Below are 11785 nucleotides of genomic sequence, written 5' to 3'. Positions count from 1 at the left end.
TGTTCGGGATCTTCTTTTTGTATTTCTTCAGTGGAAGCTACCATATCACCATGTGGAACATCCTCAAAAGTTTCTTGCTTAATGTCGACAACATCAGTTTCTTGCTTCTCCAAGTGATCAGCTATATTATATTCTAAATCCTCGATCCAATCTCTTTCAAGATTGATGCAAATCATGGAATCTATCGCTCGAGCCTCAGCTATTAAACATTTCCCCACTCTTCTTCTTCTTGGGTAACTTTTTGAGCCATATTGCTCTCCTTGGGTCGAAATTTTTTTTATATGTGCCCTACTTCGCCACAACGATAACATATGAGAGGCTTCTTACCATAATAACTAGAAGACTCTTCCTTCTCTCTAGGTGAGCGTGAACAACCGGAGGATCGAGAGTGTAGCGTATCTCCTGTTTTTCCTTTAAAGTTTCTCTTGTTGGCTACAAGAGAATTTTCTTCTCCATTGACAAATACACTAGCCAACAGCTTGGTAATTCCTGTGACGACAATAAATTTTCAAATTCCTTCAAGGATGGTTGTTGAGTCCATCCTTTACTCAACGTCACAAATGAAATATATTCAGGCTTCAATCCACGAATGACTATTCTTCTCATTTCGTGCTTCAGAAATAAGCTCTTCCGGATTCAACAAAGATATCTCAGAACACAAGTTCTTAATCTTCAAAAAATACTCGGAGATAGAAAGATTACCTTGAGTGGTGTTAGCTAATTTATTCTCCAATATCTCCAACCGAGCTTTATTCTTCTTGTTGAAAAAGCGATCGAGGGTTCTCCATATCTCGTGAGCTGATTTACACTTTATAATGTGATCAAATAAATCGGAGGAGATTGTCCTCTTTAGTATGAACTCCGCCTTCACATTAACCTGCTCCCACTTCTTGTATATGCTACTATTTTCCGGTTCCTCAACAGTAGTACTTATGTCATTCCCATTAACATACCACATGATTTCATACATGTTTTCCATACCTTGTAATTGGATTGATTCAACAACTTCATTCCCAGTCCATTAACACGACCGCTAAATTTCATGTAGACAAACTAGTTGAATCTACCAGCAATCTGATCTTGAAATAATACCCAAAATCAATGTATGATTATGACTCTGATACCATGTAGAGAATAGCAGAAGAAAACTATAATTCGGAAAATTTTCTGCTAGCCCAATATTGTTAACTAAGATCGGAAGATTCAAATAAAGAAGAGGACGTTAGAAAGGAGAACTTGTTTATGGAAGAATAGTATTTTATTAGGTTGTTCTTGGTTTGCCTGGGTTATTCTTGGGTTGATTACAAATGTACAAGACCACCCATATTTATACTTGTTCATGGATGGTTCTAAAATTCTTCTAGATACTTCCACAAAGGAAATTCTAGTGATGGTTATCTTCTACCCTAGAATATCATATATTTCTTGAAGATAACTATTCTAGATTCTATACTAAACTATTCTAGAAACTATATAAGAATAATCTGTGATATTCCAAAAATCAACTTTATCATTTTTCACAATATCAAGATACAACAATAACTATATGAAGTAGAAATACCCTTTGTATAATAGATCAGTCTCTAATACTCTATTATATATGTTCACTGTGTTGAGATTTGAGATTCCTGGACAACTAATATGTCAAGTCTACGACTACAACTTCCATAAGAAAAATAAAACTTAATTGTGATGTTTTAGGCTGGCCAGTAACATCAATTAGGATCAAACAAGTGAAAGATAGTAACATCCATTACGATACCCCCTTTGAATTATTGGCCAGTAAGGACTTCTTTTTTTGTAGGATAAGTATGCATCTACACCAGCCTCATCTCAATGATAATGTCTATTATATATTCAATATGTTAGTTTTGTACTCATTAATGTATAATCAATGATTAATGAAGGTGAAGATTGATTTTTTTTTTAAAAAAAAAATGTATAAACACTTAAAAGTTCCTGTGTGTATTTAGTCAAAATGAAGGCTCTCAAGAGATACATGCATGTGTAATGTCCAGGTGAATGTGCAATTTTATTACTTTAAATTAATGTAGCCGTTATTGTCACTGCTTCTCTATGGTAAGTAGACACTCACCTTTAGGCCGCAAATTGACATATGACATTGTTATAGTATCTTTTTGGTACTATCTATTTGTTTGGAAGTTCCCTATTTATATTCCCATCATAGAATATTCAACATTAAAATAATCTCCCTCCCTAAATATCTACTTTTGTATGTTTTTTGTGTAGAAATTTTTATTGTTATTATTAATCATTTAAAATTCGAAAAGGTAATATAATACTGAATAAGTAAAAATGAATCGGAGTAGCATCAATTCCACTCATGTGCTTACATCATACTTTCACTTATTCCTCTATAAAAATCAAAAACCAATTCTTCCTTCTTTCATCTAAACATTTTTGACAAAAGAGAGTAGAAGTCATGGGGCCAAATGAACCTTTGTTAGAATCTGAATCACCAATATTGGCGTCGGCGGCGACGGAGAAAATAAGTTCTGAGCTTGAAGAAATCCTATCAGACACAAGCTTGTCATGTATTCAGAGGTTTAAAAGAGCCTCAGTGATAGAGTTGAGAAATTTATTCCGTCTAGCAGCTCCAGCCATCATTGTTTACTTGCTTAACAATGTTACTTCCATGTCTACACAAATTTTCTGTGGTCACCTTGGAAATCTTGAACTTGCTGCTGCTTCTCTTGGTAATAGTGGCATTCAACTTTTGGCCTATGGTGTCATGGTAATTTTAATTTTTTTCACCTTTATATATTCTTTTATTAAAAACTCAAAGATTTTTATTAGTTATACTTTCGCTCCTAATTTATCTGACATCGTTTGATTATAACAAAATTTTTGAAGTTTGTCATCTGAACAAATCCTAGACACTATTACTTGTCGATTACTTATTCCTAAAATAGCTTTTTCATTTTTACTTATCACTTTTGACATATCAAGAAAAAATAATTATTTGTTTTCATGTTTTACCCTTGGTATTCAATATCTATTCTCCAAATCATTTTCCAAGACCTAATAGGGCTAGTTTGGTAAAATACCTATATCAATAATTATTTTCTTAATGGATGTGACAAGTCAAACAGTGACAAGTAAAAATGAACAAGTTTATAAGTTATTTCAAATATAAAACTATGACATCCATTTTGCGATCCATTAATTAAAAAATGTGTCACATACATTGAGGGGTCGAGCCAGTGTGTTGATTACGAGTTCAAATTCTGAATTTGTAGTAAGAAATAAAGTTTAGAAAATCAGAATTTCAAACTTATAAACTTCAAATTTTGAATTTGCCACGCCTTTTGTGACATATATTGGGATGAAATGATTATAGTATAGATATCACCTTTAATATTACTTGTATGTATATATACTTACAATAAACTATATATATATATATATTGGAGCAGCTAGGAATGGGAAGTGCAGTGGAGACATTATGTGGTCAAGCATATGGTGGTCACAAATATGAAATGCTAGGAATATATCTTCAAAGATCAACCATACTTCTTATGTTAACAGGATTACCACTAATGGTGGCATACTTATTTTCTAAACCAATCTTGATTTTATTAGGCCAATCCAAGAAAGTAGCATCAGCAGCAGCACTATTTGTGTATGGTTTAATTCCACAAATATTTGCTTATGCAGCCAATTTCCCTATCCAAAAATTCTTACAAGCTCAAAGTATTATTAACCCTAGTGCATATATTGCTGCTGTTACATTAATATTTCACCTCTTTTTAACATGGCTAGTGCTTTATGTATTTAATTGGGGATTATTTGGTGGTGCTTTGGTTTTGAGTATTTCATGGTGGATAGTTGTGATTGCACAATTTGTGTATATTTTGTGGAGTGATAAATGTAAGAAAACATGGAGTGGGTTTAGTATGCAAGCATTTTATGGATTGTGGGATTTTTTCAAGTTGTCACTTGCTTCAGCTGTTATGTTGTGTCTAGAGACTTGGTATTTTCAGATTTTGATTTTAATTGCTGGTTTGCTTCCAAATCCTGAAGTGGCATTGGACTCCCTTGCTGTTTGGTAAAAACATATCTACTTACCAAATTCATTATTCTCTCTCCCTCTGGTCTATATTACGTGAATTGTTGAGGCTGTTTTCCAGGAAGCTAGTTTGAGAATAATCAAAAGGGTAATAGTGAAAAACAGTCTTAGCATTTTGAGATTGTTTTCACCGTACAAAATAAGTGAATTTTCAATGTTTTTAAAAAATGTTTTACCCTACGTTGAATGAGATTTTTTAAAAATTAATTTACGTTTTCCAGGAGACTAGTTTGAGAATAATAAAAAAGGTAATAGTGGAAACAAGTCTTTAATTTGTGTATTTAAATATTTTTCTTAAGAGGTATATGTCATACTCTGACAATTCAGTTAATATGGACCAGAGGGAGTAGTAAATTGTTTCTTATTTCTTTCAACTTTTTTTCTTGATTTAAAGATAATTATTAATTTGTGATGCAGTACTACAATTCTAGGGTGGGTGTTCATGATATCCGTTGGGTTCAATGCAGCAGCAAGGTTAGTGATTAATTAATTAATTACTGAATATCTACTTGATATTATATATTCTTAATTTTTACCATGATATAATTAAATGTGCTAGGAATATGTTTTTTGTGTTATGCCAAATTACCAATTTATTGTTTGACTAATATTGATAGGTTATTTTAATTAGCTATATTTTTGTTCTTACATATAATTTACTAAAACTAACAAAAAATTCATACTAAAAAGGCCTTAGTGACTGGTGTTAGTATCTGGATTAAATGAGGAATATTAGCTTTTGAAGCATTTATGTGTTCTTTCGAAAGTACTACTCTTTATAATTAATTATTATGTCATTTACTTAAAAAGGATAGGTAATAGTGACTCTAATTTCATAGTTAAAAGAAGAATTGAGAAGACTGTTGTCCTAAATTAAAGATGTTAGTATAATAGGAAAGTTATAAAACATAAATGCACGTATATTTTTTGAAATAAATTACTTTCTCTTCCTATTTATTTGTCCATATCTTTTTTTAGATGTCCCTATTTACTTGTCCATTTTGTCTAATCAAGAGAGAACAAAAAAAAATTTCTATTATACCCTCATTTAAACTTCTTGAAAATTTCTTCATCCTTTTTGGAAGTATATTTAATAAGGGTAAAATTATAACTTGATTATATTAATTATTATTATCTTAATATGTGTGTCTTTTTTAAAATAGACAACTAAATAGGGATAGAGGGAATATAAAGCAACTATTCAGTAGTATTATGCCCAATAATCTATAAATGAACGTGCTTGAACTACTTGCTTATGAACGAACCTTTAAGATTAAAATTCAAATTTATTCACTTTAAATAATTAACAATCTGAAATATTAAGTATCAATATAAAAAAAAATTTAAAAGCACAATGATATAATTAAGAATTTAAATGATAATATAATATTATAGACAAAAAAACCTTTTTTTTTGAACTCTCTAAATAATAGTAGAGATTGTGTCACACGTAAAATGAGAGCGAAGAAGTAGATGGTTTACTGTTCACCTTTTACTTGTTTATTCATAAAAAATAATAATAAAAGAAAACTATTTACTGTTCACCTTTTACTTGTTTATTCGTAAAAAATAATAACAAAAGAAAACTATTAAGAGACAATTGAAAATAAAATATCTCTTGGCATGTAGAATTAAGTTGATGCATCATCTAAGAAATCACACAGTCAAAGACACCAATAATTGAAAGGGATAAGACAAAAAGAAGATGATTAGCAAAACCAATAATGAAGAATTAGGTTACATCGAAATATGTGACAAAATCACAAAAGAATGATCAACCCTGCACCCATGCAATTAAGTCATCATTCCAAAATAAAAATGCAAATGATTCATATACTTCGGGATGAAGTTTTGATATAATGGTATACTTTATATTTTAGTTATATTACACACATATATATTGAATAATATACCATATCATGTTAGTTACGATATTAACACACTCATAAAGATTTATTTATAATTATTTTATATAAATATTTAATTGTTTAAATAATTTCATTCAATATTATCAGTATACACAAATTAAAATTATTTATAAAAATCGTGGACTATCACAAAACAATCTTTACATGAATGCAAGTTTGGTGTTGCATGATTGGTAACCTTCGATTTTAAGTTTGGTGTTGCATGATTGGCAACCTTCAATTTGAGGTAATTTATAAATGTCGTAAACATGCTTTCTAGATAATATTATCAGTATATAAAAATTAAACCAATATATATATATTTTTAACAGTGTTCGAGTGAGCAATGAGTTGGGAGGTGGACATCCAAAATCAGCAGCATTTTCTGTTGTTGTAGTGACAATAAGTTCATTTGTCATTTCTGTTGTGTTTGCAATTTTGGTTTTATTGTTCCGCCATGTCATGAGTTATGCCTTCACGGGTGGACAAGTGATTGCTGAAGCTGCCTCAGATCTTGCCCCACTCTTGGCTCTATCACTAATACTCAATGGCATTCAACCTGTTTTATCTGGTATCATTTCTCTTTTACTTTTATTTCAATCTACTAGATTATAATATATTTTTTTGATTCTTATTGAATTAAAAAAAATGTGACTTTCTTTAGATAATATTCTCATTTTATCTTTACTGATAAAGTATTAACGTGGTACATGCACCTGTTAAGGAGCAACAAATAGAATTATAATTTTTTTTACATATATATATATATCGGTCTTGAATATAATACAATTTAAAATTTTGAAAAAATACATTGAGAAATGAATATATTTTATAAATATAATAAATTATGTTTTAATTTTCTAAACTAAACCAGTAAAAATAAATATTTGTTTTTAATATAATGGACAACTAGAAATCTAAATGGTAAAAATAACTATCAATTAAATTCATAAGGTCTTTGGGATAAAAAAAAAATTAAAGTATGACTATGATTCCCTCTTAGGAGGAATCAAGCTTTATTTAATTTCGTCTTGGGATTTCAATTTTCAAAGAAATAAAGTTGGAATGTTTTTTGAATCTTTATACCACATCAATCTCGAGATGTGCTCTGTGGACTTTATGACAAATTTTATAAGTAGACAGGGTATGTTTTTATTCACTCACGCATGTGACTTTATTCACTTAAAGATATGTTTGTTAATTGTTGGACTCAACTCTTTTAATATGCATGTTTAAACTATCTGTAATTATATTAGAATTGATGACACTACTAATTATTGTTAAATATATAAGTATATTTAATAGCAATTAATACTTTTTATATATGTGTCTAAAGTTTTTGTGATACTGATTTTAATAGCACTTAATTAATATTTGTAAAGATTTTAACATTTATTATTAAGATTAATATTTATTGTTGCTAAAAGTTATTTTTGTTTTAGCGTGAATTTAGTAGATTATCATAAAGGATAGATATGTTTTTTAGTGAAGGGATATACATGACTAACCTAACAATATACTATATCAATTATTGGAATAAAATAATATTTGAAGGGGTTGCTGTTGGATGTGGATGGCAAGCATTTGTGGCATACGTTAACGTTGGATGTTACTATGTTGTTGGCATTCCATTGGGTATTCTTCTTGGATTTTATTTCAACCTTGAAGCTAAGGTATATATAATATTTACTTTACCTTTTTATAATTTGTATACAGTATATATGTTTTTGATTATTAAAATTATAGTTATAGCTAATAGTGATAATTTATATAACATTGTTTTGGTTAATTGTGAAGGGAATATGGTTGGGAATGTTAGGAGGAACAGCTATGCAGACTATCATATTATTGTGGGTCACCTTTCGAACCGATTGGGAGAAAGAGGTAAGTTGTTTGAGTAATTTTGAATTTTTTATTTTATTTTTTGAACTTCTTCCAATATTTTTTAAAAATATTTTCAAAAATTAAATATACTAAAACCTAATTTTTCCAAAAACTTATACTAAGCTAGCGATTGGCCACAATTTTCTAAGTATTTTTGGCAAGTTATTTTTTGGCGAAGTTTAATCATGCACTTGACTATAGATTTTTGAGAGAAATATTTAACATTTTAAAAGTTAAATATGATTTATACCTATAAGTTCTAAAAAGTATTTAAAATATCCATAAGTTTGTATTATCATTTTATAATGAAGTATTTCATAAAAAAGTGACGACAAGGAACATAATTTATTTGAATTCGAAAAAGAAGAGAGGAAGAAAACAAAAGGAAAATACAATTAACTTGAATACGAAAAACTATTGTTACTACTTGCAATTGGAAGTGATGTCAGAGAGCAAACTCAGATGGTATAAAATAGGTATACAAAGGTATAAATTTTATATAACAAACTAGGATTGAAATGTAATCCAAAAATTATAAATGATGGATGTTTTTATAGAATATAAAATTTTGAGGTAATTTCTAAAATCGCCAAAATACTAGAATTGGCCCAATTTTTAGTTTTTTTTCCTTCTAAAACTAGGGAACTTGGGATGTTTGCCAAATAATGATAAATTATATGATCACTAATTTTATTTGTTTTTCTAAAATATATTTTTGGCTAAACGGCACCTAGTAGTGCAAATTTTCGATCATGGAATATCATTTGAATAAAACTTTAACATAGTTTGCCTGAATATGGATTTAAAGTATAAATTACCAAGCCTTCTTAATTCTTGTTGTATTTTTCATTTGGCTAAATAGTTTAGATAAGTTTGAAAACGGATAGCTTGATTGTTGACCAACATGTTCCTATAATTTCTCAGGTGGAGCAAGCAAAGAGTCGATTAAATATGTGGCAAAACAATAGTAAAAAACCATTGTTCAATGATTGAGAAGTATATGTAACCAATAGGGATTAATGCATATGTAATAGTTGACTTATTAGTACCTTTTGGTTCTTGTTTCATCAACTAGAGATGATAAGTACGTGGGCAAGCACGAGCTTAATATTTATCAATATGTATTAATATAAAGTTGTTTTTGTTGTTCATCTTGTATTCCTAACATACTTAGAACAAAACTGTGAACATCTTTATAAGAAAACAAAGTTTAAGAACATTTTCACAACTAGAAAATTAAAACTAGTTGCGAAACTAGAATTAGAAACAGTTTTTTAAAAAAAATATACGAAATATTTTTCTTAAAGAAGAATTGTTGTTAATATGTGTCTAAAGAATCTTACTGATTCCAACAAACTTTGCAGAAATACGAAGTTACCAAGTTTAATGAACCAGTGAAGAACAAAAGAATAGAAGAACTGAAATTAATTCACAAATCTAAAGTTTGTAAAACACGTACCAAATCTGGAAAATTTTTAATAGGAAAAAGATCAAGTCCACTGAATTAACAGTGTCCCTTTAAGGAAATTATTTCCCTCTAGTATCCGAGGTTTGATTTGGAATATGACCTCCCAGGGTAAAATGATCTTAATCACCAGAGTATAGATACCAAAAACTCCGGTGTTAGCGAACCACTCAACGGCAGTAAAGTACACTTAGAATACTAGATTTAGTAGTTGAAGAAGAAGTCCATAAATTCTATTTAAAATGAGAGGAAATCCTCAATTTATAGAAAACAAAGGATAGTGCGAAAAGGTTCTTATTGTGCCTTACCGGAAAGGTCACAAACCTTTGAAAAAGTCACAATCTTTCAGAAGGTCGTCACCTTTCATAAAAGTCACAACTTTCCATAAAAGTCACAACTTTTCATAAAAGCCGCAACTTTTCATAAAAGTCATAACTCTTCGTAAAAGTCGCAACATTTCATAAAAGTCACAACTCTTCATAAAAGTCGCAACTCTTCATTTTCCATTCACACCTTTTTAAAATCCAACAGTTTTGAATTTTAATTTTAAAAGTTAAAGTAAAAGGGACGGTACCACAATAACTATTAATTATGTTATAAAATATAAGTTCATAATTATATAATATAAAGAGAGGAGACAAGATAAGTAGATGAAAGAGAAAATTATTTTTCTTCTATTCAAGTGCGTCATTCAAATGGTGAATGATATCTCTATTTATAGTGTTGAAATATCATCCTCAAAGGTCACCATTCTAGTACATACATAGTTATTAAAAATGTTTTTATCACCTTAGAAGTATAGGTACATGAATTCAATAAATATTTGAATAAATCAAATGGACAATCCACGATTCAATTGATTTATAATTTCCTTTTGGATGTCCATAGATAATGTGTCTCGTTAAAATGTTACTAGGAAAAACTCAATGGAAAAAAACCTATTGAAGGAAAAAGAGTTCACACATCTTATAATACGCTTTAAATGTTGCCTCATTAAAAGCCTTACCAGGAAAAATCAACTTGGGACAAAACCATGATTAAGGAAAACACTACAATGCGTATTTCACCCCACCCCCCGATATCTCGGATACGACGCATTCCAATCCTGTACCTCAACTTCTCAAATGTTCATGTTGGCAACGCCTTAGTGAATCAACAAGATTATCACTTGAACGGATCTGTCGAACTTCTATCTCAACATTTTGTTAAAGATCAGGAGTGTGTTTGGTATGAAGGAAAACATTTTCTGAAATATGTTTTCCAATTTTCTCATGTTTGGTTGCGGCAAAAGTTTTGAAAAATATTTCCAAATCAACTCGTTTTCTTCAAAATTAAGGAAAATGACTTCCCTTCAAAAATTAAGGAAAACATTTTCCAAAACTCTCCTCCAATTTCAAATTACATTTTTTTTTAGAAAAAATATTAATTTAAAAAAAAATATATTTTCAATTTCATAAATTATTTTCTACTCTAGTAAAAATAAAAGATGTTCCTCAAAAACATTTTTCATTCATAAATTAAACACTTAAAATCATTTTCGAAAAATATTTTCTACGCACCAACCAAAATGAGAAAACAAGTCCAAAATCTACTTGTTTTCCAAGAAAACATTTTCCATGGAAAACATTTTCCTTCATACCAAACACAACCCATGTGTAAAAAAAAACCTTGATGAAATGTGCTTTGTCCAGTCTCCTTTTATGTATCCTTCTTTCAATTGAGCTATACATGCAAAATTATCTTTGTACATTGTGGTTGATATATTCTTTCTCGAAGAAAAATCACACATTTTTGAAATATGGTGTGTCATTTATCTCATCTAGACACACTCTCGACTTGCTTCATGGAGGGCTAATATTTATGCATGATTTAAAGAAGTGGCTAGTAAAGTTTGCTTTATTGATCACCAAGATATTATTGTGCTTCCACATGTAAACAAATAACATGTTTGAGGCCGAGCTTTATGCGTATCAGGTAAATATTCCGCATATGCGTAAACAATCAGTTCTGACTTGGATTCATCAGAATAGAATAAACACATGTTTATGGTCCCTCAAAGATATTCAAGTATGTTCTTTAACACCATTTTAATATCTTTTAGTTGAGGAGGAACTAAATTGTAACACCTCAATCTTCGAAAGAGCTGAATTTTAGAAAGAACTAAATTAGAATTAGTCAATTTGAGATTTGTGGAAATTATAAGTCTTTAATTGTGAGTTTTGAGTCAACTTCAAACGACCATAACTTTCATCACAGGATGATTTAGGTGACCCATGAGATATCAAATGAAAAATCTGAGTCATCTTTCCAAAGCCACAAAGTATGCTAAATTCCGTGTTCGAATGAAGGAGATATGTTTGTTTGATTTTTCATGTCCAATTAAGAAATTTCATCTAAATTAAGGAGGGATATTTTTCTTTTCGTTACCCCACTAAGTCC

The 11785-nt window shown here is 29.6% G+C and overlaps 2 protein-coding genes across 2 annotated transcripts; one reads left to right on the top strand and one right to left on the bottom strand.

Annotated features, from left to right (window-relative positions):
• Positions 1-571: 571 nt before the first annotated feature.
• On the bottom strand, positions 572-970 carry LOC107009891. The gene has a single exon (XM_015209200.1). It carries the CDS (start codon positions 968-970, stop codon positions 572-574), a length of 399 nt encoding a protein of 132 aa, XP_015064686.1.
• A 1364-nt stretch (positions 971-2334) lies between these two features.
• LOC107009233 (protein DETOXIFICATION 40-like) lies at positions 2335-9030 on the top strand. Its single transcript, XM_015208535.2, has 7 exons — positions 2335-2755; positions 3438-4069; positions 4508-4564; positions 6330-6568; positions 7552-7670; positions 7795-7881; positions 8806-9030. Exons 1-7 carry the CDS (start codon positions 2444-2446, stop codon positions 8872-8874), a joined length of 1515 nt encoding a protein of 504 aa, XP_015064021.1. The 5' UTR covers positions 2335-2443; the 3' UTR covers positions 8875-9030.
• Positions 9031-11785: the final 2755 nt, after the last annotated feature.

This window comes from Solanum pennellii, chromosome 2 (genome assembly GCF_001406875.1).
Source record: "Solanum pennellii chromosome 2, SPENNV200".
NCBI classification, from domain to species: domain Eukaryota; kingdom Viridiplantae; phylum Streptophyta; class Magnoliopsida; order Solanales; family Solanaceae; genus Solanum; species Solanum pennellii.
This window is presented reverse-complemented; position numbering and strand designations above follow the sequence as displayed.